The 27,761-nt window shown below is 42.9% G+C and overlaps 5 protein-coding genes across 5 annotated transcripts; 3 read left to right on the forward strand and 2 right to left on the reverse strand.

The window, feature by feature from the left end:
- The first annotated feature begins 512 nt into the window (after positions 1–512).
- LOC115760991 (ejaculatory bulb-specific protein 3) lies at positions 513–1,738 on the forward strand. Its single transcript, XM_030702598.1, has 2 exons — positions 513–608; positions 1,330–1,738. The coding sequence occupies exon 2, from the start codon at positions 1,343–1,345 to the stop codon at positions 1,718–1,720; it is 378 nt and encodes a 125-aa protein (XP_030558458.1). The 5' UTR covers positions 513–608; positions 1,330–1,342; the 3' UTR covers positions 1,721–1,738.
- Positions 1,739–1,824: 86 nt separating this feature from the next.
- Positions 1,825–2,946, reverse strand: LOC115760988 (m-AAA protease-interacting protein 1, mitochondrial). Its single transcript, XM_030702596.1, has 3 exons — positions 2,585–2,946; positions 2,205–2,500; positions 1,825–2,132 (listed from the first exon to the last, which is right to left on the reverse strand). The coding sequence occupies exons 1-3, from the start codon at positions 2,858–2,860 to the stop codon at positions 1,991–1,993; spliced, it is 714 nt and encodes a 237-aa protein (XP_030558456.1). The 5' UTR covers positions 2,861–2,946; the 3' UTR covers positions 1,825–1,990.
- Positions 2,947–3,087: 141 nt separating this feature from the next.
- LOC115760989 (60S ribosomal protein L19) lies at positions 3,088–4,214 on the forward strand. Its single transcript, XM_030702597.1, has 3 exons — positions 3,088–3,170; positions 3,412–3,518; positions 3,603–4,214. The coding sequence occupies exons 1-3, from the start codon at positions 3,166–3,168 to the stop codon at positions 4,100–4,102; spliced, it is 612 nt and encodes a 203-aa protein (XP_030558457.1). The 5' UTR covers positions 3,088–3,165; the 3' UTR covers positions 4,103–4,214.
- Positions 4,215–4,544: 330 nt separating this feature from the next.
- On the forward strand, positions 4,545–10,592 carry LOC115760987. Its single transcript, XM_030702595.1, has 3 exons — positions 4,545–5,253; positions 9,436–9,577; positions 9,729–10,592. The coding sequence occupies exons 1-3, from the start codon at positions 5,213–5,215 to the stop codon at positions 10,353–10,355; spliced, it is 810 nt and encodes a 269-aa protein (XP_030558455.1). The 5' UTR covers positions 4,545–5,212; the 3' UTR covers positions 10,356–10,592.
- Positions 10,593–20,799: 10,207 nt separating this feature from the next.
- Positions 20,800–27,719, reverse strand: LOC115761092. The gene is made up of 8 exons (XM_030702714.1): positions 27,192–27,719; positions 26,212–26,553; positions 25,187–26,153; positions 24,625–25,090; positions 24,151–24,564; positions 23,659–23,853; positions 22,965–23,599; positions 20,800–22,288 (listed from the first exon to the last, which is right to left on the reverse strand). Exons 2-8 carry the CDS (start codon positions 26,467–26,469, stop codon positions 22,092–22,094), a joined length of 3,132 nt encoding a protein of 1,043 aa, XP_030558574.1. The 5' UTR covers positions 26,470–26,553; positions 27,192–27,719; the 3' UTR covers positions 20,800–22,091.
- Between the last annotated feature and the right edge of the window lie 42 nt (positions 27,720–27,761).

Consider the following 27,761-nt stretch of genomic DNA (forward strand, 5'->3'; position numbering starts at 1 on the left):
TCCAAAAAAAAACAAAAAACAAGCTCGTAAAAATAAAGAGCAACAACAGCAAGATGCAGAGATTTGAATTTTTCACGTTGAATGTTTTTCCTATGAATTTTGGCACAACTAACAACCAAAGCAAACAGCTGTGAAGTCGGGCATTGGCAACTGCGGCGAGGGGGGGCAGAGGGCTGCGTCGCTCAAAGGTGAGGCCGCATTTACATTTAAACAATCTAGAAGAAGAAGAAGAGAGAGAGAAAAAAAAACACAAATAAAGAGCTTGCGTACATCCCAAGTACACGGCAAATTGCGCTAGCTTCAAAATTCGGGTGAAAACTTCAAAATCCGGTTCAATTTGGCAGCGCGTTTTTGTTTTTGTTTTTTGTTTTGTTTTTTTTTAAGCCAAGCTGTTGCAGTGTGCGAGAGAGACCTTTGACTCGGTCGGCCCAGGCGGCGCCCGCGCTGTCGAGCGTATGCGAGAGCTTTGGCCGCGACGCGACGCGTGCAAAGCTCCTTAGTATAAAAGTGGGCTAAACAGGCTAACAGCTTGGCAATCAAAGCTGTGCTGTCGTACGCAACACACACACTTCGCGAATTCCCCAATCCGACCGCATCAAAAGCAACAGGTGAGCCTCACAAGCAAAAACAACAACTTCTACGCGCTCTCTCTCTCTCTCTCGCTCTCTTGTTGAGCGCGTGAGAGCGCGCGCAGCGCATGCTGCGCGTGCGCTCGGCTTGCAACTGTTAAATTGGTATCGATACTTGTGTATTGCGTAAACCGATTGGCAACACTTGTCTGCACCAAACAACGGTACAAAAGCCGTTATATAAAAAAAAGAGAGGAAATACAAAATAAGAGGGGGAAAAAAAACCCAAAAACGATTTGAAGCCGTTTTGAACATGAGCTTAGACGCAGAGCTTAGCCCGGACTAAGCACAGCGACGACGTGGCCAGAAATTGTGAAATCTTTTGTTATTAAAACCTTAAACGATTAATTAGTATGCATATGCCATATATATGCCAAGTGGCATTAATAATGCATGAATTAAGGCTTAGCCCAGAAATGAGCTGGCCAAAACAGACGAGAATCTCCAAGAGAAAGACATTAAAAACAAAAAAAACTAACTAAATATATAAATAAAACGCGTTGTCAAGCCAAACGCAGACCTGACGACGCCCGAGATCAGACAGACAGATTATTTAGAGCTCCATCAATTTGTTTGGAGTTGCGAGATAGACATAAAACGTATTTGAGCAAGATTTAGTATTTGTTTTGCAATTACTCACGTTTTTTTTTCTTTCGGGGGACTTTTTTCATATATGTTTGTGTGTTCTGTCTGCTAACAGCGCTCGAGACAAGATGAAGGCATCTCTGGCCATTCTGTTGGTGTGCATGTTTGCCGGCCTGGCGGCCGCCAGACCCGAGCAGAAGTACACGAACAAGTTCGACAATGTGAACGTGGACGAGGTGCTGGGCAACAATCGCATATTGAACAACTATATCAAGTGCCTGATGGATAAGGGGCCGTGCACACCGGAGGGACGCGAACTGAAGAAACTGCTGCCCGATGCCCTCGAATCGGAGTGCTCCAAGTGCACCGAGGTGCAGCGTCGCAATTCCAACAAGGTGATCAATTTCCTGCGCGTCAACAAGCCAGGCGAGTGGAAGCTGCTCCTGGACAAGTACGACTCGAAGGGCATCTACAGGTCCAAGTACGAGAAGCACGTTAAGCATTAAAATTAACAAAAATACATAAAAAAAACAAACACATTGTATCGTACTCGTTATTTAAACTACATAAAAAAACAAACAAAAAAAGGATGAAAAAATAAGTAAATTAATTTGTTTGTCGTTTTCATACCTAAAACACTTGCAATGCAAATTTTATTCCAAAATTTATCCAAAAATGTCTAGGCAAACTGCTGCGGCTAATCATATTAAATGGGTCTAAATGGGGGGCTTTTTTGTTGTTCTGGTTATATATTGAGCGCGACTTTGGACTTGTTGTTATTTCGATTCGTTGATCAGATCAATGGCCCTGAAGTGATTGGCCACATTGATCGTCCAGTCGGATTGTTGTCCGGCTGTGAACTCCTTCTTGAAGCGATAATTACATATGAAGACCCGATCCTGATACTCGGGCAGAGTGCTTAAATCGAACGAAATTTTCAAATAAATGAGTAACTGTATGAATGAGTAGAGTCAACATTTCGGTGCTCACCCCATATTCCAGGGTATCTCCTCGCCGCGTTCGCGCATCTCGGTCAGGCCGCGCATCACATGGAAGACCATTGTGATCTCGACCCAGCGCTTCTGCAGCTTGTCGTTGGCATCGTCGAACATGATGCCGATCTGATAGGGAAACGACAAATAGATGTCGCTCTCATTGATCTCCAGCTGTTTGCGCTGCGTCATCGACAGCTTCTGGACAACGGGCTTCAGTTCGGCAATCGCATCCGGCGTGACCAGATCCTGCAGCTTGTTCAGATCGCCGCCCACCAGCCGTGCGGATACCACCTGATCAAAGATAGAGACAGAAAGAGAGAGAGAGAGTTCTTGAGTTTTTTGTTAGACAATGCGAGGCGACGAATTGGTTCGCACCTGCAGCGCCTGCTTGGCGCCAAATATGAAATCCTTAATTTGAAATTCACTATCGAAATAGGGACGTATTATAAACTGTACGGTTATCCAATTTTTAATTGTATTTAAAGCCGAGGGCCAGATTATTTCTGGAAAATCCATCAGACGCGGCAACTGATTGCGGCTGGTCTGATTCTTGTTCTGTTCGGGGGCGTGCGGCACCGTTGCAAAGCAGCGCATCCTTGTTGTTGTGCCCGTGGTTGCCATGGTTAGGCAGCGCCTTAAAGTGTGTTGCATTATTAACTAGTTTGGTTTCTTTTCAATAACAATTAATGTTGTGATTGGCGTTTTTATTTTAACTGTATGATCAGCTGTTCGGCCAGGGCTGACCAAATACATTTCGTTATAGCATTGGGCTGTTATGCAAGCCTGCTGTTAACACACTGTTCGGCGCCCATTGTGAATGGGTTTGCCTATTATCTGGTCATACTAAGTTATATAGCAGTGAGCATTTTGTCACTGTAGTTGCTCGAAAATGGCAGTCACTTCCGTCTGTCAAATTTTTCTTTCTTTCCCAGCCACGACGAGCAAGGGTCGACAGCATGAGGTACTGTTGAATTTTCTAAATTTCTGTGTTTTGTGTACGAAAATGTGTGAAAAGTGCTGATTAGCGTCTGGCTCAACCATTGAATGCTGCACAAAATGTGTGCAGTTCAATTAAGCTGCGAAAATTGTGAAATAACCTGAACGTGGGCGCACACACACACGCACGAGCGCACGCACGCACACACATTTACATACAAACTCATGGCACGCTGCATTCTAATGTGTGATGTCTCTTTTTGCAGTTCTCTAAAGCTCCAGAAGAGGCTCGCAGCCTCAGTGCTGCGTTGCGGCAAGAAGAAGGTTTGGTTGGATCCCAATGAAATAAATGAAATCGCCAACACAAACTCGCGTAAGTATAAAAAAAACTATGTTCTAGTGTGTGTGTTGCACAAGTGCGCGCTGCTAATATCCCCCTTCCCCTCCCCCCATATAGGTCAGAACATACGCAAACTGATCAAGGATGGTCTGATCATCAAGAAGCCCGTCGTGGTGCATTCCCGCTACCGTGTCCGCAAGAACACCGAGGCGCGCCGCAAGGGCCGCCACTGCGGTTTCGGTAAGCGCAAGGGTACGGCGAACGCCCGTATGCCCACCAAGCTGCTGTGGATGCAGCGCCAGCGTGTGCTGCGCCGTTTGCTGAAGAAGTATCGCGACAGCAAGAAGATCGATCGCCATCTGTACCACGATCTGTACATGAAGTGCAAGGGTAATGTGTTCAAGAACAAGCGTGTCCTCATGGAGTACATTCACAAGAAGAAGGCCGAGAAGCAGCGCAGCAAGATGCTGGCTGACCAGGCCGAGGCCAGGCGACAGAAGGTGCGCGAGGCACGCAAGCGACGTGAGGAGCGTATTGCCACCAAGAAACAGGAGCTCATCGCCCTGCACGCCAAGGAGGATGAGATCGCTGCGAAGGCTGCCACTGCGGGTCATTAAGTCGACTTAAACAACAGCGTTCCCAGACCGTGGGCATTAATTAGTAATTGTTTTACAAGTGAAATAAAAATTGTCATTTTAGTTTGGCCGAAATGATTTTGTACAAACGAGATATGAACCAGGTGTGTTTCTTATCCGGATGGGCAATCAATTCCAAGTGGAATCAGCTGTGTCGAACAACATACATATTGTGGAAACCTACAAAATGGTTTTGAACTTGACAAACAGCAAATAGCTGATACCAAATACAAGAACCAATAAGAAAAATAATTTAAAATAATGCGCTTTTTGTGCGAGTGTGAACGATAAACTTTTTTCTATCGATAGCAGCAGGCGAATATATCGCATAAGCTACTCGATATTGTATCGGTTTCATTTGAGATGTTTGCGGCAACCGATTGAGGTCACACTATTCGCCGCTCACATCATTTTGAAATCGAAACTCGTTCGTAGCGGTCGTCAGTCGTGGTGCAGCAGCGGTGCACGAGCTAAATTTGTTTAGAATTCTGATATATAAATAAAGCGATTTATAGAATTGAGCAGCAGGCAGCAGCTCCAATCAGAAAGAGTCATCAACTAAACAACGTGTATGCTAGGGCATTCTGTTTGGCATAAAACGGCAGCGACATTTTCAAACCAACGCAAAACGCATTCGAGTTCAATAAAAAGCAAACGTGTCGGCAGCAGCAGCAGCAGCATAAGCTTAACGATTAACTAACTACCTGTAACCAAAAGTCTGCAGATTTCGTAATAGCAACAAAGCATTTGCCTAGAGCAGCCGCAGCAGCAGCAGTCCGGTCAACGTTAGCGTCACGCAAAGAATTCACAAATACAAATACAACTATATGAGAAATCAGCTGAAGGCCCGCACGCACACATGCACACAACCGTATGAACTCAATGCGATAGACACACAGTGAAAGTGCGCGTGTATATGTGATACAAAGAGCAAAAGAAAAAATTTATTAACTTGCGGTGTCAGCATTTATAATAAAACATCAATTTACCAAAAACGTTCGCAAAACCGTTTTTGGTAATAGAAGACACAACCCACACACAACCAACAACAACAACTAAAACCCCAACCATCAGATACTAAAATACAGCACAATGAGTGGATACACAGACCTCACCAAGCTGGAGACTAGTCGGTAAGTGCCAAGATCTGATCGGATGATGGGGAATATGCCTACACACACACACACACACATAAGTGTCTGCCTGCCTGCGTGTGTGTCCAGGTTTGGGCTGGGCAAGCGCGAGTTTCTAGTTAAAATGTGTTTAAATTCAATTTAAAGCAGTTGCTAAATTGTAGCAGGCGAGCGGGCGGGCGGGTGTTGGCAATTTCGCTCACATCATATGCCCGCTCTCTCTGACTCTTTCTGGCTGCACGCTAGCACCGCACCCCGTGTCCACACGTTTCTCTTTCGTTTCGTCAAAAGAAAAAAAAAACACACACACACACACACAATATACAACAATTTTATCGTACGATGCGAACGGCCATTCAAACACGAAAGAAAAAAAAAAGTAAAGGCAATGCTGCCTAATATGACACAATCGTGCTATATACATATACATGTGTGTGTGTGTGCGTGTGCGTGTTTCGAGCCTGGGCTCGATTTGTGTGAATGTGTTTGTTTGTTTAAACTAATAAAATTGCATACCTCTCTGAACATGCCACTTTCCAACGCCGCGACTCAAATGGTTTTTTTTTTTTTTGTTTATCGCAATTGCTCTAATCAGCGCTTTTGGCGCTTGCATGTCACTTATCGATAATAACTATTACTCATCTCCATTGCCACTAGGCGAAAAGACAAATTATGAGCCACACGCCGCCGTAGGCTATAAAGCAAAAAAAAAAAAACAATCAGAAATGTTGTGATTCACAGTCGGCGCTCTTAAACCCAACTGATTGACGTAGGCATACAAATACATGCATACATACAAATACATATACATATACATAAGTACATTCATACATACCCATTAATACTTTGATGACGTTTGTGTGTTACTTTGAATTTTGTATTACTTTGGCACGGGTTGGCGCGGCCAGCTTTTGCCTTGACAAAGTTGCGGCCCTTATTCATGTTTTCCTTTTTTTTTTAATAGAATTTGTCTTTGCATTCGTTTGTCGCGTGTTCAACTAATGATATGTAATTAATATCGATTTGCTGATTTATCGATTATTATTGGAGGTCATTCGAGGCCAGACAGGGGCAGCCACACTGCAAAACAACATTAAACAAATATTGGTCAATTCGGTTCAAAATAAAAAGGAGGAGAGAAAAAAAAATGTTGCCCAACTTTGCAAATATTGCTGGCAAAACAAAAATATCAACAACAACAACAACAGCATGACTAGCGTCTCTTAATCTAACAAATCGTACAGTTACAGCTCGCCGCGCTGCCTCCCTCTCTCACGCGCACTCAAAAAAGAGCGCAGCTTAAGAGCGTAAACGCTCTCTTGCCACAAACTGCCAACACACACACACACACACACACACACACACACACGCACACAATTACACGGCGTGCCTGCTAAAACATCGGCTGATTTCTGTGTTGTATGCCGCGCTGCTGCTGCGCATGTCCGCTGTGAAAACCTGGACGCGTGTCGTCGCGTGCCGCCTGCTCGGCTTGGCCCACTTCACACGGGCAGGTGTCGCCAGGTGTGCAGCGGCTAAGCTTTGTTTTGGCCACCTTAATAGGCCATACGATAAATAGAGAATCGAGACAACAATTAACCCAAACATTCAACTCAACACAGATGCGCACGCTGAGATAATAGGGCTTGCCATGCCGCGCCGTGCTGCGCTGCAATTGGTCGTTTCAGATGGCGTGTTTCGAGCGCTGCCGCAGTCGCTGCTTTTGCCGCTGCCGCCGGCACAATTGGGCGCAGCAGCACTTGTTGTGCGATTTAGCAAGAGCTGTGGGTGTGGGTGGAGGGAGGAGGGTGGAGTGGGGTAGCAGCACAAAAGGTCAATAACGTTAATACTCCCCACACACACAAACACACACACGCAGCACACCGCACTCCCCGCAGCTCTAAGCGAGCTTTTTAATGCTGGCGCGTGGCCAACAGCTTGACTAATGCCTGTTTTATTTGCTGCGACATTTGCTAAAATAGGCAACACCTGATTTGCTTTTTTTTTTTCTAAATAATGTAAATAAACCGCTTCATTCATTGTCGAGCTAATTATGTATGAATGAGGCGAGCCGACCGGACGTTATTTATTGATAAGATAATTGCGCGTCTTGCAATTTATGGTCTCTCGCCCTAATAAGAATCAATTGCGAGCGAATCAAACAAAATGGAGTCTTCCCGAGCAACTGTTTATATATGTATGTATCTGATTTGATCAGCTGTTATTATTGATATGTGGGCGGACAAACAGCTGAAATGTTTTTTTAATATTGCAAATATTATCCGAAACTAGAAAGTGATTATCAAATTAGGCATAATAAAATCCGAGCTACTTGCCTGGCATTTAGTATGTGCCTTAAACAGGCTGTTGTTTAGTTAGTCTGTGAATTTGATAGCGATCCATGGAGAAACAGGCGAGTTACTTGAGCAGGGCATAAACTAGATAGCCGTGCACCTGCTGCATTCCAAATTGGCTGCCTTATGAGGTGTTTTTTTTTTTACTTTTCTTGTTCAAATATTCCATATTCAATTAGCTCAATTAGTCATTTGTGCGATGGGAAAGTTTCTCGCCAAGCATATATATAGAAGGGGGGTGTGGAGAGAGGCAACTAGCGGAAAAAAACCTTGACACAAGCAACGAAACACGTCTCTATATCAGAGGCAGTCCGACCGTCCGTCGGTCGGTCAGATAGTCGGATAGCTTGGCGAGCACGCGGCGTTCGCGTGTCCGTTTCCCCCACACAAGCTGTTACATTCAGAAGCTATCAATAGTCTAGACGAGTGCCACGGTTGGGTGCGGGGACGGGGGTGGCAGCCTGCTCTCTTGTGGCAGCCAAACACATGTGAAGGCGACCAGACGATCACGCGTCTGCCAGACGACACATTATCGTAGACAAAGTTGCCTCATTCCATTATCAGTTATCAGCGAAGCGAACGGAACTCCAGCTCCAGACAACGATAAGCGTTGTGGACTTTAAACGTCGCGATCTGTGAGACTAGCTGGCGTCAGCCAGACGGGTTTAATGGAGGGCTACTACAACAGAAAAGGGGGGAGGGGGGGGGGGGGGGCAAGCGGAGTTGGCAGCGTGTACTTAAAGCTAATGGGCTGCTTGTGTAAGGCTCTAGAGACTGAGACACGTGGCGTTTAGAGCGCTTGACCCGCAACCAGGTAGCACAGGTAGACAGCCCACAGGCAGCTTGGCTGCTTCAGAAATAGAAATCGACAGGTTTTTGTTTTTGGTCTTCGTCTATTTATACACAAATTGAATTTGGCGACTTTGTCTGGGCTCATTTGCATAGTTGGAAATCAATTTGTTTGTGCTCATCGTGAAGATGTTGCCGATGTCGGAAATGTTAGAAGAACAACTGGCCAGACTTAAAGACGCGACACGTTTCGAGCTCATATTTCGGGTTATATGTATATATTTTATTTATCGTCTTTACCGTCTTGACTGGTTTCCAGCCAGACTTGGCTACAACTGCTTTTTGGGCAAGACAAAAGACGTTGCCAAGCCCACAAAAGTCTATTCTTGTGGATAATGTTTCCCAGTTCTTCTCTATTTGTTTCTAGCCAAACTCTAGACGTTCTCTCTCTTGATTAACTTGGGCTGACTTCCTCCATTTGTATCGGGAAATCAGTTGGCGTTATTTATCAGAACTTTTCTTTGTTTTCGAGTTGTATAAAAATCGATTGAAATCTCGTCAACCTCGGACTACTTTTGCTTTTCAATTTATTCGAGCCAAATTTGCCATTTGGAGCTTCATCTTACATACAATATAGTCTGGGTTATCTTATGCATATCGGAACACTTTGAAACTATTTTAAGCAGACATTTCGAGCTTCTTATAAAAGATTTCTTAGGATTAATTATAATAATCTTTTTATATTTGAAATAATCAGTCGAAAAATGTGTTATTGTATATACAATATCGTATGTAGATATCTTAGATATCTTATCTTATAGAGATATATATATCTTATAGAGATATTTAAGATATTCAATTGGAATAATCGAAATATCGAATCCCGCTTTAGAATCGTTCGAACATAAAGTTCTTGTTCTTATTTGCATGTAAGGGTATTCAATCTTCGACAACCCGAAGTAAACTTCTTTTTTTTTAATTTCCAACTAAAGTTTTGACAATAATTTTTTCCATTCTTTTTTTTTTGCATTTCTTTCAGGAACTGTCTGCGTCGCATTGCGCGCCACGACGAGCAGCAGTTCTCCAAAGACAGCATCGTCAATCTGATGGAGAAGTTTGTGAAAACGGTCAACACGATGGATGATACCATACTGGTGCCATGCAGGCTCATGGATCGGCAGGTGGGTTCAACCCAAAAAAGAGAGAAACCCGAAACGAAGCTAATCTGTGTCTCTGCCTGCTTGTCGCTCTCTCTCTCTCTCTCTCTCTCTCTCTCTCTCTCTCTCTCTCTCCCCATCTCTTCCACTCTCTCTTATTAAACCCCCTCGTTAGATCGGTGATAGCACTGATATAATACCTGCAACGGGCAAGGATACGACCGCCAATCAGCTGACAAAGAGTTCCAGCGCACAGGGCAAGCGGGGCGCGGCGCATTCAAAGAATGTCCAAGAGTTTCTCAACGCCTCCGAGCTATTCAATTTGTACACCGTGCTGAATGCCCTGAAGAAGGATTTGCTGTGGACCAACAATCAGGACGATGACGACACGGAGCTGGAACCCGAGCAGCAGCAGCAGCTCAGCCAGGCGGCGGAGACAAAGACTGAGGCCAACACAAGCAGCGGGGGCAGCAGCAGTCGGGTCAAGGGTCATGTGAGACGCACCTCGACAGCGTCCATGATGTCGACCACATCGGTTAGCAATCTGAGCGATTCCGAATCGGATATCTCGAACGAGATCGATTCGGGCCTAGAATCGGATGGCAACAAGAGCGACCACGCCCAAAGCACAGACGGCAGCGATATTGCCGATGCCGCCCGCCAACCCCAAAGCGACAAGGCCACGGAGCTGGCGCAACGCTGCAAAAGACATCTGAATGGACTGTACCAGTGCCTCGAACAGATGACAGAGGCGGCCAACTATCTGACCGCCAGATACCAAAGTGATATTGGAGCCGTCTAGAGTGAATACTCGCTACGGTTGCCAACACCTCTCGGAATGTGTGTTTAGCTTCTACTCTACTTCTTCTTCTTACACCTGGGCGGGCTCTAATCATGTAAACCAAATAGAAAAACAACAACAACAAAAAAAAAGCTTGAAAAAAATTGTTAATAATAAGGAAAAACGGTTTTCTTTTCTTTTGTGTGAGGTCCTTTCTGTTAAGTGAGATTTAATTTCATAAAAAAAAAAAAAAAAAAACTAAAAAAAAGTGTGGAGTGCTAAGACATATGAGTACATAATACATATATATATATATATATATATATATATATATATATATATATATATATATATATATATATATATATATATATATGAATATATGTATATATGATGATTGTATAGAATCGATCGTAACTGATAATAATGATAATGAAGATAACTACATTTATATATATATATACAAACAAAATTGCGAATAAGCTTTTTTTTAAAAAAAAACAAAAAAAAAACACAATTTGTATTTGTATTTTGGGTTGACGGGTACAACAACAAAACAGAACAAATGTTGAGTGTGTATGTGTGTGTGTGAGTGTGTGTGTGTATATGTGTGTGCTTTGTGTGTGTGGGTCAGCTCGTTTGATATGATACAGTTATTGTTGATGATGATGATGATGATAATGAAGAGCATTCCTTTAGTACACACGCTGTGCCCGCACACTCACACACACACACTCGCACGCACACACACACTCGCACACACACACTCGCACACACACACTGTAGAAATTGGGTGTGGCCAGGCCCCACCCAGAAAAAGAAAAGATATGATGTATTGTATACTCAAGCAGCAGCTGACCCCATGCCAGGTTTGCGCTGCAAAAAAACAAAACAAAACGAGTCAAAAATGTTATCCTATTTGTCTTTCATTATAATCTGCCCCATATATATATATGTGAGTGCGTATATATGTGTATATGTGTCTGTCATTTGATTTATGTATATGTTATACTTTAATTTAGCCTTAGTCTCTTATGCTGTTTAGTTAAGTGTGTAACAAAATAAACGAAAAACAATTCAAAACCATTGTCGAAATGCAAAAAATGTTTAATGTTCAAGTACAAGAAATATAATTTCGTAACAACAACAAACATCATTAATTCCGTTAATTGTCATATGTCGGACCCCCCAGCAGCAGCAACAACAACAACATGTTATATGTACATACACACACACACACACACACACACACCCTTCATGTTTGTGCTGCGTGCGGGCGCCGCAAATTGCTTGCGAGTTATGAGAATTATTTATACAATAAATAAATACATTTATTTAGCAAAAGTGCAAACAAAATAAACAACAACGAAACTCTTTTAATTTACCATTCAAGCAAGAAGAAGCCGAAAGTATTGATCGATTGGCCGATCGACCGGTGCAAATTCCAATTGGGCCAACTGCCAGTTTCGTGTTGGCATTGACCATCGTAAAAGCCCCGTATAGATTACAGTACAGTACAGTTAACATTGACTGTGACGACAATCGTTTGTTTCATATTTTTACCGCTTTATAACACTATTCGTTCTTTTATGAGCCATATGCCGCTTTATAACACTTTCAGTCTTTTACGATCTCGAATATGGGCACACTTATTTTAATATCAATTAATATCAGCTCATGTTAAATTGGGAAATTCGCTTGAGGAAATTCCCCCAGAAAACAAGAGGCTATCTTAAAAGAGTGTGGTTAATGGAGGAAAAGTAGAGATCATTTTAAATGAATGATGAAAGAACGATAAATGATATATTAAAATTATTGCTTGACGAAAGAAATGAGAACCTAATGAATATATTATTATTGCTTGATGAAAGAAGAGTTAAAAATAGACACTCCAAGTTCTTCTACCTTAATCTATTCCAAAATATGAATACAAAAAGCGCTTGTTATGGGCATCATTTATATGATATAGTTTAGATTCGATTCGATTTCGAATGCTTTTCCCAAAACAGATCGGGCTGAAATCTCTGCTATAATTTATATATTGTCAAGCATAAAACATGTTCATGATCAAATCTGTGGCTTGAATAGACCGGAAGCAGCTAAAAGTTTAGTCGTGGACTAGTTGGGCACAATGCGAGCTATGTTTAAAACAATCTGTATTTGCATGATATATATATAGCTTAGGTAGATCTAAGACCTTGCTATAGGAATCAGGTATATATGTCAAATGAGCAGCTATATACCAAATTAACATAGCATAGATTAAACAGGTTGAAACTCTACTGAAAATTCAGCTGATATATCACACACCTATATTATACCATATGGGCCCGAGAACGCAATCTAAGTGCCTGTGTATACACTTAATTTTTTTTTTATAAATATTCATATAGATGCATTTAGCCTTAGTTCCCCTAAATCTACATATATGCATATTTGCGTGTCTGTATTGACTCAGCTTTATGGGGTGTCACAAGCGGCACTTCCAAGCTATTATCTTAATGAGCTGAAACTTTTGCTAAGAATGCAACTAAATTGCGTAATTACATATACATCATTGCTAATAATTAGCTTGCTTTCTAGAAACTATCTAATATAACTGTTTACTGCATCTTTTGATATCTAATTAGTCGCAGGCGAATAAGTAACAATTTAGCACTACTCTAATAAGTTGTTAGATAGTTATTATGTTTTGAAATAGTATAGGATAGTGTTAATCATAATAATAATAATGTTGAGGAAGTCTCATTCAAAGAAGGGGCGGTAGCAAGGGTTGCTTAAATTGTGGGAGGAAGAGAAACATTGCTTGAAGTAGTCCATATCTGAGCAGAGGAATAAATACTTTGCCCCTTTGCTTCCTTCTACCCCAAGTTATAGTTGGACATTCACAAATCATGTGGTTAGTTAGAGTATCAGAAGATATAGTTTAAATAATCAATCATATAGGGTATGGCCTGTAGGGCAATACTACATGCATAAACTAGCCTAGGATTTGAACCAGGATCTTTCTGTTTTAGTTAAGGACCTTAAGGACTACACAACTTAGACATATCGACATTCTTTTTCTTATTATAATCATTATATGGCCTAGGATGAGGGCAATACTGCATCAATACACTAGCCTAGGATTTGAGCCAGGATCCAGCTCAACTTTCTTATTATTAATACAGTTATCATTATTAGTATTAGTATTAGTATTATTATTGGTATTAGTATTAGTATTTGTATTAGTATTAGTATTAGTATTAGCATTAGTATTAGTATTAGTATTAGTATTAGTATTAGTATTAGTATTAGTATTAGTATTAGTATTAGTATTAGTATTAGTATTAGTATTAGTATTAGTATAAGTATTAGCATTCGTATTAGTATTAGCATTCGTATTAGTATTCGTATTAGTATTAGCATTCGTATTATTATTAGTATTAGTATTAGCATTCGTATTAGTATTAGTATTAGTATTAGTATTAGTATTAGTATTAGTATTATTAGTAGTATTATTAATTGTAAATGGTCCTGGGTCTCAAACCAATTGCTTTGTTGTGTGATAGATTAAATGTTTTTATTAGTTAGCTATTGTCTATAGCGATTATTTACTGTCTTAAAAGCGGCAGCCAAAACAATGTCTACTATCTGATGGGTAGATAGTGTGTGCGAAAGAAATATGGACTTGTGCGCGAATCGAAAGTTTGATAAGTATTCAAAGCTAATAAAGTATTATGGATCATGAGACTGAATCATGCCATATACTGAAAATGAAGAGAAAAAAAAACGTAACAAAACAGCTGTTCGTTAGAAAAAGTTCCGTTGGCCAAGTGCATTAGCGGCTATTTAAAGGCTTATAAACAATGGACACGCCCACGCGCGAGCCTATTACCAAGAGGCTTATCAGTTTTTATTTATATATGTTTCGTTTCATTTCATTTAGATTGGGTTTTTATTGAACGCCCGGCGATTCTATAGGTCTATCTGGGCCAAGTAATACAAGACACTCGAGTGCTCGGTTTCTCGGACATGGCCAACAGCCATATCAGTTATAAGAATCGCGAAATGTTTTGTCAAAGCCCTGAACTTGTTTCGTGTTTATCAGACGCCGTACTTGAGCATTTGCCATTGAGATACAACGATGATGACATCGTCTTCGGGCATGGACAATGTTTCATTATTGTTCTAGCCGAGACTTTTTAGGGGTTGGTTTGGCCCAAGACTTTCGAACATACATTTAATTAACGCCTCGGATCGAAATCAATTTTATTGAAAGGCTTCCGTATTGGAAAAGGCCAGCAATAGAACTGAAACTGATTTCATTAGTCGATGTTATTATTATTGTTGATGTTATTATAAAAAAAAACTGCCACATACAGACGGGGTCGGGGTCGGGGACGGTGCTAAAACCATTTGCAAATTGCGACAGTTTCGTTTATCATATATCAACGACATGTGTGTGTGTGTGTTTTGTTCATAAATATATGGATATACTTAGATATGCATCTTTAATACCCTTGCAGAGTGAGGGCATTAGAAGTTTGTCATGAGATATGTGACCTTAGAAAAGAAAGCTTAGGATTAAAGCCAAGCCCGGATCAAACGGGAACTAGAACAAGACAATAACAAGATCTATTAACCAGTTTAGATATATTTCTTACATATCGCCAAATTGAATCAATTTCGGAGTACTATCATATAACTCTATAAGAAGAATTGGTAGAGCAATAAGTTTTTTCATTGAAAAATATTCTAGTTCTAATGATATCTTCTGCAAGCTTCTTAATTACGAACTACCCAATTCTGCTCACACATCTGCAAGCCCTTGATCTTTATGTCTAGAAGAGTATTTCATCTTCGGCCAGCTGGCCCCTCTCTTGCTTGTTTCTTTTAGACAATGCCTCGCATTTGTAGCTTCTGCTATGAAGCATAAACTTGGTTTTAAATACGATTCTGACTAGGCGGAAATAAATTTTCGAAATGCTATTTCTATTTCTCAATTTTTTGGCCAGCCTCCGTTTTGCCAGATACTTAAATACAACCGTTAGCAGACGGTCTGTGTGCCGGGCAAAGCCGGAAACTGTTTACAATATATATTGAGATTAGCTTGCGGCATATTCAAGATTTTATTTGATTATAATATTAAACCATTTCCGTTTATTGAACCCGTCAGAGCCTTGAGCTGCGCAGGATTAGTAATAATTTTAAAAGCTAGCCAAGAACAACGTTACAACAACCTGTTGTTATTCCATTCAGACTCAAGCTCTTGAAGTGTTTATGCCATATATGGCCATAAACATCTTCGGCTTAATGCTTTGGCTTCAACCTGTTTCTCGCAGAAGAAAGCTGCACGGTGACTCGGCACTTTTTGCGAGTTTATTGTAAGCATGTAATTGCTGTGCCCTCAATTTGTTGCTCAGAGGGGGTGTACACTTAAAGAGGGAGGGGGGAGGGGTTGGACATAAGCAACACGATCGCTTCAAGGTTAACGTTTGCAGCAGCAGCAATTAGCCAAGGTCCGCAAATTCTTGTGCCACATTCAAGCGCAACTGGAGAATCTCGGGCTGCATTCGGAAATGAATATTATCACGTGTGAATACAAACACGAATGTGAATACGAGTGTGAATATGCGCATGTGAATGGTTGACGGACCGATCGTTAAGTCGCCGGACAAGTTAGCGTACAATATAATACCCAACAAATTAAATGTTACTTACCCATGTAGACATAGCTGCCCGACGGGCAAATACCACGTAAGAAACAGATGAGATGGGCATGTCAAATATCTAGCTGGCATTAATTTTGTGCACAATTTAATCACTTTATAAAAAGTTCTTTTACCGGGATAACTGGCGTGTCTTAGGTATGTGCACTAAAGCGATAACTGCAAAAATCGATAGTTTTTCTTTTGGTATTCTTTTATAACCACACAACTGTTAAGCTTAACAGCAGACACCTAACCGTTATCTTTTATCATCATATTTAACAGTTTTCATTTACATTTGCGTTCATCATGCTAATATGCCCTTTGCCGCATTTAATCACGGTATATTTTAAACACATTAATAACGGAATTTATAATAATATCATATAATTTAAATATTTGTGTGTCTTTAGCTCCGCATTTATTAAAATGACTTCCGCTGTATTTGACCCCAAGCTTAAAGTGTGACCCCCAGACAAAAGCAACAACAAATATCTATACGTATTATCTATAAGCTATAATTAGAGACTAATAATTTCCGTTATGCGTTTAGCCAAGTGATCCAATGCCTTAGTGCATTAAAATTAGCTTCCTGTTAGCCAAAAACAAAGCACAAAGAAGAAGAAACACAGCTGTTAGTATTTTTCATTCATTGATGGGATGTTTCATTATGGACTACAATATGTATGTGTATTCCGCAGGTGTGCCGGATTTGTTTTGGTTTGGGTTCCTGGCCATAAACGAGATTAGAATTCCGCATTATGCTGTCATGAGCGCATGAGCTGCCCCGCCCCCAACAATATCAGTTGTATAATTGGAGCCTAGGCATAAGTGCGCAATGATTGCTGCGAGAGTGGTCGATGTGAGAGGGGTGAGGGGGGGGGGGGGGGGATAGGGAGAGGTATATAGCTAACACTTATACAGGCAACGCATTTATCACCTAAACAATGTTAACAATGCGAACTTGGACTACGGCAACGTCTCGGGCTGCGACTCTGGCTCCGTCTCAGATGGGTTGGCGGCCAATCGTTGGTTCATGGCTAGCGAGTAGTACAAAGTCCGAAAACTCGAAATTCCACACATAAACCAACCTACACACACACACACAGGCACACTTACACACACCTGCACACTCTTACGCTCTTACGCTCTTACAAATCGCTAAATCATGACGGCGACGCAGATGCCGATATTCATTCACGAACATTCTGCGACAGTACCAAAACCCCACAGCAAAAATCAACAATAACAATATCTACAGATTTCCTTATTGACGAGCTGCGCGTATTTCCCATATATGTACGAATATATACATATGTATGTGGATATACGTCGCAAGTGCTTGAATCCGGCATATCGAACGCATTTCTGAAATTCGCTCCTTCAAGCCAATGTGAAATAAACGCTAATTGAACACTCGAATTTAATTGGCTAATAACAAAAAAAGAAACAAGAAGAGAAGGAGAGAAAAAAAAACACAATTGTGACGTCAGTTCGGCGTCGGTAGGTTTCCCAGCACTGGCTACACTGATTCAGCAGACACAATCGACTGGACACAATTTATCGATTGACCCGCCCCCTCGGTCTAAAGTTCTTTAGGGCAGACGCCGGTTCTAGACGCACAACTCAGCATGAACTGTCAGAAAAGCCCCAAAGAAAAAAAAACAAAAACAAGTAAAAACATTGCGATCAGCTCTGACCGACTACGAAATGCTCTGAACACAAGCAAAAGCTGTCGCAATCGTCTTCTAGCTAATTGAATGGGTATTTTTAAGAGAATGGGTATATCAATTAGGGCTTATGGATGTGCATACATTTGCCTGGAACTTTGGAGATGATTCTATGTAATATGGTGGGCACTTTATCGCACCTGAAAACTGCAATTGTCCAGTCTCTATTGCACGCAACCAATATACTCGCGCTGCCATCGTGAACAGGGTATAAGAAACGCTGCTAATTGTAGCTGTGGCCTGGGCTGCCGTCTGTTTACACTGAACTTTGAGCCGAGGCGACGTGCCGTATAGCATCAGCTAAGATCTGCTTATGCTGCGTCCCACAAGCTAGTTTCTCAATATGGAACATTATCTTTGGCGAATCAGAACCGGAATGCCAGCTACGCCGCAGTCTCAAGATTTTTGCAAATTGCCGCATGACTTGGCTGTTTCTTTTTTAATGCATATTTCTCTTCTAGACAGTTTTCAAACTTAACCTCATTTAATGTTGCAAAAAAATTAAAATAAAAAACCCTCAAATTTTTTGAGCTCTGCATAGCGCTAAAATTAATTAGTTATTTCTAATGCGTACATTTGGTTTTTACCAACACAGAAGTGGCTGACGAAATTTTTGAGAACTGGTCGGCCCGTTGGGCGGCTTTCAGACACACACACACACAAACACACACACATACAAACGTAAATTTGGACGCTTGGGGGTCGCTCCAATGCTTCGCATTGCATTGGACAACGAAAAGTTTTGTTTATTAAACAACAAGTTTTTGTTGTTGTACTTATTGCTGTGGTCTACAAAATGAAGACAAGTGTATGTGTGTGTGTGTGTGTGTACACATGTAAATCGTGTAGGTGCATATGCATACATTTACATGCTTACAAGAAGAGGCGTCAAAGCTCACAACACACGGCACAACAACAACAACAACAGCAACAACAACAACAACACTGCGAGTCATTGGACTAGTTTCATAACTGCCAAAACAACAACGCTGCTGCCCCCTGCTGCTCCCCCCACTGACCACTTTCCCGCTGTACATGCCTCTGCTCGCCGCACCTGCTGAGCGCACGACGCAAGCGCAGCAGCGGCCGCCGCAGCCGCACGGTTCGAATCTGAATGCCAAGCGTTGGGTATATGACCTTCATAGCTTGAAAAAACAGCAAAGCTGACTGCGACGCGAGCAGCGACAGCGACAGCTAAAGTATCAGTTTATGGCCAAAAAGCAACAACAGCAGCGGCGGCAGCAGCGACAGCAGCAGCAGCGGCGTTAAATGAAAAAAGTCGTTAAAAAGCAACAACAATAACAACAACAGAATCACAACAGAGAGACAACATGTCGTCAACAGACAGAAAGCTTTTAAGCCGCACGCACACGTTTTATGTAGTGAAGCTTAAAATCGAAAGCTGCAGCCGCGACTGCGCAGCAGCCTCTGTCTGTCGATCGGTCATCGCAAACAATGTGCAAAAACGAGTAGCAAAGCTGCAGTTGGCGAGCTAAGTCGACTGCATGCTGCGCTGTAACTGTTTGGCAGTTATCGACTGTCGATAACATACCATGTTAACATAAATTCAAGCTGGTAGCTATAGTATTTTATTAACAGAATGAATGTTGTTATGACAGCCTATGCACAGCTGCCCGCTGTTACTTGTCCCGCCTTTAAACCAAAATACCCTGTCGCTGCAGTTGATTATGCTTGGAATGTGCAAGCTTGAGATATTCGCTGGCAAAGCTTTTTTTAACACACGCAACCCTCTCCACCTTGCTGCCTACAGTCCGGCGCATATTATCAAACCAGTTTCGCATCCTCCATTCTCCAGCAGCAGCTCCATACACAGGTCGGGCCTCCGCTCCAATTTAAAAAATGTTTCTGTTTTTATGTTTTAAGCGTGCTCCCATACAATTATTATTCCAGTCCAGGCAGGTCTCGCCCTCCCCCGTCCGCCCCTTCTGTGTACATTTGCATAATTATCAACTTGTGGCGAGCTGTCTGCATATTTTCCATTGCGCTGCTTTTCTGGCGGGGATTTTAGAACATTTTCAGAAAGACAAAACCAACGTCCGGCATAATAATGAACGTGCTCTGAAACTCTGGCGCCTTTAAGCTCTGGAATTTCCTCTTGCGCACAACAGCTTCCAACGGTGACGGGACTGTCAATCAAATCGCAAGCAGGAAGAGTTTAAAAATAGTGTTCAACTTAAATTGATCCTTTATTGATGTTCATAAAGGGAAGGTGATGTATATAGAAGAGATGTATATCAACGTCGAGGCAACTTTCCCTAGGTGTACAGTACATTTAAATGTAGTTTGCAGAGACGTCTTCCAGATACTGTTAGCGGGACTCTTAACAGATGTTAAATGTTATCAGTAAAGCTTGTTAACATATAATAAATGAATATGTTAGTTGAACCTTTAGCAGATGTTATACAATAGACTTCTATGGAAGACTCGGCTCCGACAAAGAAAGTTGCAAAAGATATATCTTTCTTTATTTATTATCAACGCCTGACTTAGGTATACGATTTAATGATTTATTAAAATACAACTATGTTAGTATGTTTCCATTTCTGTAAATGTATTATCAAAAAGCTCGTTGGATTGTCTTAAGGTCGCTTAGAAGAAAATGACAAAATAGCCTCTATGGCAATTTTATGTGCGGGGCATAAATTAAATGGGCTGACGTCTAAAGAGCCTCGAAAAATGGGTATTGCGTATCAGTCGTTGAACTGAAGTTCAAGCATTTTGTGGGATTCGCATTAATTTGCCAAGTTTCAATGGGGACTGACACTGCACTTTGGTTCTTCAGTTTGCAGTCAAGAGTCGCGCATGGTTAAAACTCATTAAGTAAATGAAGTGAAACCAGACAACCGACTACGCAAACCGCAACTAATTGTAATTTTAATGGATACAACTATATATATGAACTTAGGATCAGGTGCTATATGCATACAACGGCCAAATACTACAAACGATATAATCAAGTCAACTATATATATAATTATGATAATGTATACTTACTCGATCGCTTGATGCGGTCGCTTGATTTTATTTTGCGCAAGTCAATTGGTTTTCATTAAGTTTATTATCACGTTACATTATTCGCTTACATTATGTATGCTATACGGTAGATTCTATATAGCTTCTATATGCATTGAAAAAAGGAGCACACAACGCAATTACATAATTAGTCAATTAATTAAGTGTTCAAATACAACCGATTTGACCCGAAATGGGAAATAAGAATAATTTAACATCAATCAAATTGAAATTCATGATGTTCCAATTTTGGGTTTTCAACGATATTCAATTGTAATAACTAAGGGAACTGAATAGAACAGTTAAACAATTTATATTCTACAAACAATTTGGCTAAACGATCAGTTTTTGGATGGATATATAATAATTGAGTTTACTTAATGAGCTACATTCTATAATTGTTATATAATTGATGTAGATAAGTCTAAATATGCGTAGTTTATGTGAAAATCTACCAAGTCTAGTAATGAGCTGAAGTTTAGTATAGTTTTAATACTACGTTTATGCCAAGTGAATTTGAAGCCATCTGGCAACTCCAAAATTATTGAATGAGCTTGTTAAGTTGGCTGCGCTGGCATTTCTATTTAATAAACGTAGTATGTGTATAGTATAAGTGTATTTCGTGTGAGATATGCTTTGGTTTGAGGTTAACAAATACATAAACACACACATTTAAACAAAGAGAAGGAATAAAATATAACTAAGGCGTATTATCAGCTAAATTTGGGCTAGTGTATAAAGTTATCTGATTATTAAATTGTGTTTTCAACACATGTTTTTGCTTGGGGTATTTAAATAGAAACTGTAGATGATCGCAAGAAACGAAAATTGTTTTAAAACTAGAGTAACTTTCAGCTGATGAGAACGTAAATTATTAACTACTACATTTAAATGAGTGCTAAGAAAACAATTTACTCACTACGGGCTATCTGATGAGATTAATTATGTTTACCCATTAAGTCTATGTGTAACCTGCTATACCAGTCCATATTTTCCAGGGCTTACAACTTAAGGTAAGCGCTTATCTATGCTCCTGTCGATACTTATTGCACTTAATTTCTGTTTAAGTCTGAGGGTATTTCTCTTTGTTGGACTTGTTATGCGTAGTGCTAGTTGATGATAATATATGTATTAGAGCCACAAAACTAACCAAAGGTATATCAATAGATAGTTAACTATTGATGAGTATATCGATTCATCAAATATATAAGTATGTCGATAGTTTTGCAGCTCCAATATGATTATGTTAGCCTTAAGCTCAAGGACTCAACTGTAAGGTTTAGGTCTTTCGGTTAATCTATAAACTATTCTTCAGTTAGACCACTTAGCTCATAGCTCTGATGCTCCAGACTGCGCTTCAGATCCGCAATGGTGCTAACGATGAGCTGCTGCTTGCTGGCCCCCTCCACAGTTACGTCCTGCATGGAGCTCTTCGCCGAAACGGAAGCCGATAGCTTCGATTGCTGACGTTTGACGTGCGACTTGGGCCTTTCGCTCATATCTGTGCGGATAAGTTAATTAATTAAGCGACAGGTGTGCGATAAGCTGTGACGTATGATTCAATCAAAACAAGTAACACGGCTCTAGTCGAGCTTATCCGACTAGGAGATACGCTGGCTTTTGTTCTTGATTACATAATTGCGGCTGTGCTCGGGCTTACACGATGAAGTTTTTATTCCACCATAAGATCTGTGTTTATTGTCCCTTAACCCTTCTAATCTACAGTAGCAGAACATTGATATTTATCAATTTATTGACTTATCAATTATTCGATATACTTTTATACTTCCTAATTTGATATTCCTAACTCTTATAGAGAGAGACTTACGGACCAGGCTAGAAAGACTCCACGGTTTATGATACTTCCGTAAGGTTCGGAGGTTTTCCTTCCGCCAGTTACTTTAAGAAAACTTCCTTTGTTTTTCACATATTGACTTATCAATAATTATATATATAAAACCCATGGTATACGAGCACTTCCTTATTTGATATCCCTAGCTCTTATACAGACGGACTTACGGAACAGGCTAGGAAGTCTGGCTGGTTGTGGGGCTCGGATGAGGTTCAGAGATTTTTCCTTTCGCTAGTTACCAACTTTGACACAACCCCAATATGGTCTTTGTATTTTACACATTTTCAATGGCTACAGGGTATATCTATTTGTTATATTCACTTACCCAACTCCAAGTCGAATGTTTTCTTAATGCGCTCAAAGGAGCTGCTGCCCTTGTAGACCTTACGCTTCAGCGGCTCGCTGTGTGGACAGTAGAAGTTATCCTGGCTGTGAGTCTCGGCCACATTGCGATTGTTGTAGTCCAGATGGTTATAAGCCTGCTGCTGCTGCTGTGGCAAGTAGTTGTGATTGGCCACATCCTCGTTGCTCTGACGCACCACGGCGATGCACTCCTGCTCCGAGTCGCTGCCATTGCAGCTGTGCAGCGCCAGGGCGCGTCGACTGCTCCGAGGACTGCCCTGCAGTCGGCGTCCGTTCAGCTGCAGCTGCGGTGAGGGCGGCGCCTGGGCGTTCAGCTTGCGCGGCGGCAGCTCTGGCGGCGCGTTCTGATTCATGAAGTTCGTCAGATGCGTCTTGCGGGGACTGCAGCGTCCCGGCTTGGGGCTGTTGGGCGGCGAGGCGGACGCCGCCGTCTCGAATTTGAGCAGCTCAATGCGCTTGTTGATGGCCGCGGCCAGCTCGTGTTCGGGCGTCGGCTGCTTCTTGGACTCCACCTCGCTGTGCTTGAGCATTTCCACGCGCTTGTTGGCCAGCGGATTGAGGCGTCTCGGACTTGCGACGGGCGTGTCACGCGGTATGCTGTGGGCAGAAGAAGGGGGTTTAACGAGCTGCTGCTGGAGAAGAAGGTAGTTACGTACCTTTGCAAGCTGTTCTTCATGGACTCCAGCAGCGATTCAGCCTCCATGATGAGCTGCTTGTACTTCATGTCCGCCTCCAGATCGGCCTTGAGCAGCGCCTTCTCGCTCTCCGCTATGGTCATAAAGTGCGGCTCATTGGCGCTGCCAAAGATCAGCGAATTCGAGCGATTCGACAACGGAGAAGTCTTGTAGATGCTGCCAAAGGAAAACAAGGATTATGGAATGAAATATTTAAGCATGCTCTAAATTGAAACGTGTTCAGCATGGATAATCTTCTTTCTATTTCTACTATGGAACGAAACTTAAATAGACCGCGAAGCTAAAACTCTTAAGGTTTATCCCCATCAAGGAGGATGGGCTTTTAATAAGTGAGATATTCCTGATCTATGCTAAAGAAGAACCTACACACCAAGTTTGCAGCTTCTCTTCTAGTGACCCCAACCTAAGGCTCCAATCGAACCGAACAACTTTCATAAGGATTCCATAGCTTACCGTTCCTTGGGGCCCAATAGATGCCGGCGCAGGCAGACGGGCGTGCCGCCCACACTGCGAGAGCCGCGCGGTTCACGCAGCGGCGAAGCGTTGACCTTCTCCCGATTCTCGCAGCTCTTCTTGCGCGTCTTCAGGAAGCGTTTGCGACGGCGCTGCTGACTGCCTTCGCCTGGCTCCTGGCCGCTGCGACGACGCGAGCGCGTCGAGGCGCGCCGCAGGATCAGCGGACTGGGCTGCATGGCGCTGGGATAGTAATGACAGCTGCCCAGATTCCGTTGGATGTCCAGCTGCACCTCCTGCACGGAGGATGTGTCGATGAAGTCAATGTCTAAGAGCTCATCCGTGTCGCACTCATCGCCCGCATCCTGGCCCGTGTCCAACTCCGAGGCGCAGTCCGTGGGATCCGAGTCGCTGCTGCAAGTGCAACAAGAAGTCCTTGAAGCACTTCACTTTCAGCTTGCGTCTGGCACTCACCTGAGTATGTCGGTCTCCTTCTCGTAGACGTAGCTCTCGTCAAACTTGCCAATCATCTCGTTGAGTGTCGCCTCATCGTCGCTAACCAGAAACGAGTCCAACTGCTGCTGCTGTTCCAAGTGGCGCCGCTTGATGGTGTGCGGTGCATGCAGATTTTCCACTTCAGTCGAGGACGACGAGCCCTCCGAGGAGTCAGCCCCAGCTACCGAACCTGACCCTGCCCCCGCCACAGCGTTCAGCTTGGGGTTGACAATTCCTATTGCCGTTGTTGTTGTTGTTGTTGTTGTGGTTGTTCCTTTGACTGCGCGCATTTCCAGCTCATTGCTTGACTGAATGCCCGAGCTTGTGGTGGAGGTGGTGCTGGTGGCATCCGCATCCAGGCGACTGCACGACATCAGCTGCATATGCTCCGCCGTATTGTACCAGGGATTGGTACGTATGCGCGAGCGTTGCCTGGGCGAAGGAGCTGTCGGTGGTTTGGTTGGGTTGGGTTAAAGGATTGGATTGGGTTGGGTTCAGTTGCTTTAAGTGCTTGTAATTGCTCACTTAACGGTCTACTCACATTCAAAGAGCTTGCTGGCGCCCTGGCAATTGCGAGTGGCCTGGGGCGTGTCCAGCGTGTTGCCAAAGCTGCTTTTGGGCAGCGGATCCATGGGGGACATCTCCTCGATGCGGTTCAGACCAAACTTGTAGCGCTGCGCCTCAATGGCCAACGAGTTAACGGATCGACTGGGAAAGTAATGCGTGCCGCTGCGCATGTTGATGTAGTACTCGGGCGCCGGCGGATTGGCGCTGCTGGCGGCGCACGGGGAATTGCCGTCGGTGGAGTAGCCCGTCGAATAGGCGCTCTCCGGCGAGGACAGGCTGTGCGGTCGGGGACCAGGCAGAAAATTGCCACGCGGCAAACCACGTGGTGCACGCATGCGGCTGGCCAGGCCCAGCTGATTGGTCACCGCAGGCGGCGCTGGGGTCAAGGACTCAACCAGCTTGGAAGGCAACAGTCGGCCATAGTGCACATGATTCGCGCTCTGATTGGGTTGCTGCTGCTGCTGCTGCTGCTCCTCGTCGTAGACCAGCTGCAAGCTGACCAGATTCTCGGAGTGTGGACGCTGATAGTCCAGCAGCGGTGGCTGTGGGCGCAACAGCAGTGCGCCCACCTCCTCGTAATCCACCTCATCCTCGACGGCCGGCTGGCACTCGCTGCTGGTCTCAATGTGCTCCAGTTTGTAGCTGACCTGCTTGGGCTGGCCGGAGTGCATGGAGGGCTCCTTAGAGCCAGTGGACCAGGACAGCGATGAAATGGACGAGGACGAGCAATTCACGCGCATCGGTGACTTGTCCGCACTGGAGCTGCAGCTATCCTTGCCGGGCACGCTCAGCTGCTGCTGCAGCTGCTGTTGCTGGAGCGGCGGCAGCGTCTGGTGGCATTGATAGCGATGCGGCGCGTACAACAGATTATCCGACTTGGGCGATGTAATGGAGTTGTGCGTATCCTGATCCGGCGATTGCCAGCCATAGCGACTGGGCGTCTGCAAGGATTGGGTTGGATGAAATGGCTTTGAGCTTGGAATGCCGCTGGCTACTCACATGACATTGGATGGGCGACACCTCACGCCGACGCACCGGGCTGGCGATGCTGTGGCTGCCGCTGCTGGTCAGCACGGGACTCGTCGTGGACTTCAGGTTGCTGTTCGCTGGCAAAGTGCCTGCCTTCTTGGCATGGCTGCTGCTGCCGACGCTGCCGCTGCCGCTGCCGACGCCCTCTGCCTGCTTGGTCTTATTGTTCTTCTTGCGGGGACGCACGATGTGCGTTTCCATCCAGGAGCGCAGCTTGGAGCCGAACATTGTCCCTCTATCTCTCTCACTCTGTCTGTCTCTCTTTCAAAGGAAATGTGAAACGTAGTCTAAATGGACGGATTGTTGTTGCTGCTGTTTGGGGTATACGAAAGGGATGTCATTAAAGTATTTGCTCAGCTCCAAAATGCAATCCCATAATATATGGGACAATGGATGGCAGTTTGCATTGGGCTCGTGGGCCGACATCCAAACTGACTCCTGGGGCCACTTTGCGTTGATAAGAAAATCCATTTATGACAGCACAAAAGCCGCCGACGCACAGTGGAGCGAACATATAGAAAGTGCGCTCAAAAGTAAAACTATCCAAATTTCTGCATCAAGCAACATTTTGAGCCTAAATCTATTAATTATCAAAATTGATTATTTAAAAAAAAAATATTTGTAGTATTAAAATATTGTAAAAATTTCGCTAGTGTCTAATTTGTTACCATATTCAATTTGTTAATTTTGCTAATAATTTTTAAAATCTTTACCTTTTAATTGTAATTATTTTGGAAATGAAACCTAATTTTCATACACTCTATTCATATGTATTTTTTTTAATTTTCAAATTATATAAAGTTCCAACTATTATTTTTGATATTTTCCATTAATCGTACCACTGTGCGCTGCAGCATCAACGAGCTACCACATTTTCTATAGTTTGCAACTGTAACTGTGCATGTGTGTGTGTGCGTGCGTGTGTGTGCTGGTATTTTATGCGAAATTACCTTATTCGCAAATGTCTGTTGCCTCATAATATCCTTTACGCCTGTTTTTATTGTGCGGCACACGAGATGAAAGGGCAGCTACATATACATAGCGTATACATATCTGTTTAAGCATGTGTGTGTGTGTGTGTGTGTGTGCTTGTGTGAGTGCTTACGTTATGCAGACAGCGCGACGTCTGGCAACTCTAGCTGTGTGCGTGTGTTTGTTTATTTTTTGTTGACGTTTTTTAGGCGCACACAAACAGCGTCGACGACTTCTCTTTGTTTGTGTGTGTGTGTGTGTGTGCGTGTTTTTGCTTGGGGGTTGTTTGCAAGCTGAGATGCCGCTTCAAGGACTCATCGGACTCATGCTGTGCGCTGAAGTTACTCAACCTCGTGCGTGGGTGTGTGTGCGTTAGTGTGGGTTGTCTGTGTTTTTATCAGCCTCCCCTTTTGCGGAAACGAACGTAGTTGGGTTGTAAATCCAAACGTAACTGTAAATTTTTATGTCAAGCTATTTTCAATTGTTGTTTCGTTAAACTGCAGCGTGAATATTTGATTTGATTTGATTTCTTTATAGCTTCGCTCTTA

Source organism: Drosophila novamexicana, unplaced genomic scaffold, assembly GCF_003285875.2.
Source record: "Drosophila novamexicana strain 15010-1031.04,08,12 unplaced genomic scaffold, DnovRS2.1 tig00000462-arrow-pilon, whole genome shotgun sequence".
NCBI classification, from domain to species: domain Eukaryota; kingdom Metazoa; phylum Arthropoda; class Insecta; order Diptera; family Drosophilidae; genus Drosophila; species Drosophila novamexicana.

Excerpts from the sequence above, each read along its gene's own strand:
- LOC115760991 (XM_030702598.1), top strand. The coding sequence starts at position 1,343 with ATGAAGGCATCTCTGGCCATTCTGTTGGTGTGCATGTTTGCCGGCCTG.
- LOC115760988 (XM_030702596.1), bottom strand. The coding sequence starts at position 2,860 with ATGCAACACACTTTAAGGCGCTGCCTAACCATGGCAACCACGGGCACA. Across the intron at positions 2,501-2,584 it reads GCGCCAAGCAGGCGCTGCAG|GTGGTATCCGCACGGCTGGT; the intron begins GTGCGAACCAAT and ends ATCTTTGATCAG. Across the intron at positions 2,133-2,204 it reads GAGATACCCTGGAATATGGG|CACTCTGCCCGAGTATCAGG; the intron begins GTGAGCACCGAA and ends GTTCGATTTAAG.
- LOC115760989 (XM_030702597.1), top strand. Across the intron at positions 3,519-3,602 it reads AATCGCCAACACAAACTCGC|GTCAGAACATACGCAAACTG; the intron begins GTAAGTATAAAA and ends CCCCCCATATAG.
- LOC115760987 (XM_030702595.1), top strand. The coding sequence starts at position 5,213 with ATGAGTGGATACACAGACCTCACCAAGCTGGAGACTAGTCG. Across the intron at positions 5,254-9,435 it reads ACCAAGCTGGAGACTAGTCG|GAACTGTCTGCGTCGCATTG; the intron begins GTAAGTGCCAAG and ends CATTTCTTTCAG. Across the intron at positions 9,578-9,728 it reads GCAGGCTCATGGATCGGCAG|ATCGGTGATAGCACTGATAT; the intron begins GTGGGTTCAACC and ends CCCCCTCGTTAG.
- LOC115761092 (XM_030702714.1), bottom strand. The coding sequence starts at position 26,469 with ATGTTCGGCTCCAAGCTGCGCTCCTGGATGGAAACGCACATCGTGCGT. Across the intron at positions 26,154-26,211 it reads TGTCGCCCATCCAATGTCAT|ACGCCCAGTCGCTATGGCTG; the intron begins GTGAGTAGCCAG and ends CAATCCTTGCAG. Across the intron at positions 22,289-22,964 it reads AACATTCGACTTGGAGTTGG|ATATGAGCGAAAGGCCCAAG; the intron begins GTAAGTGAATAT and ends TTATCCGCACAG.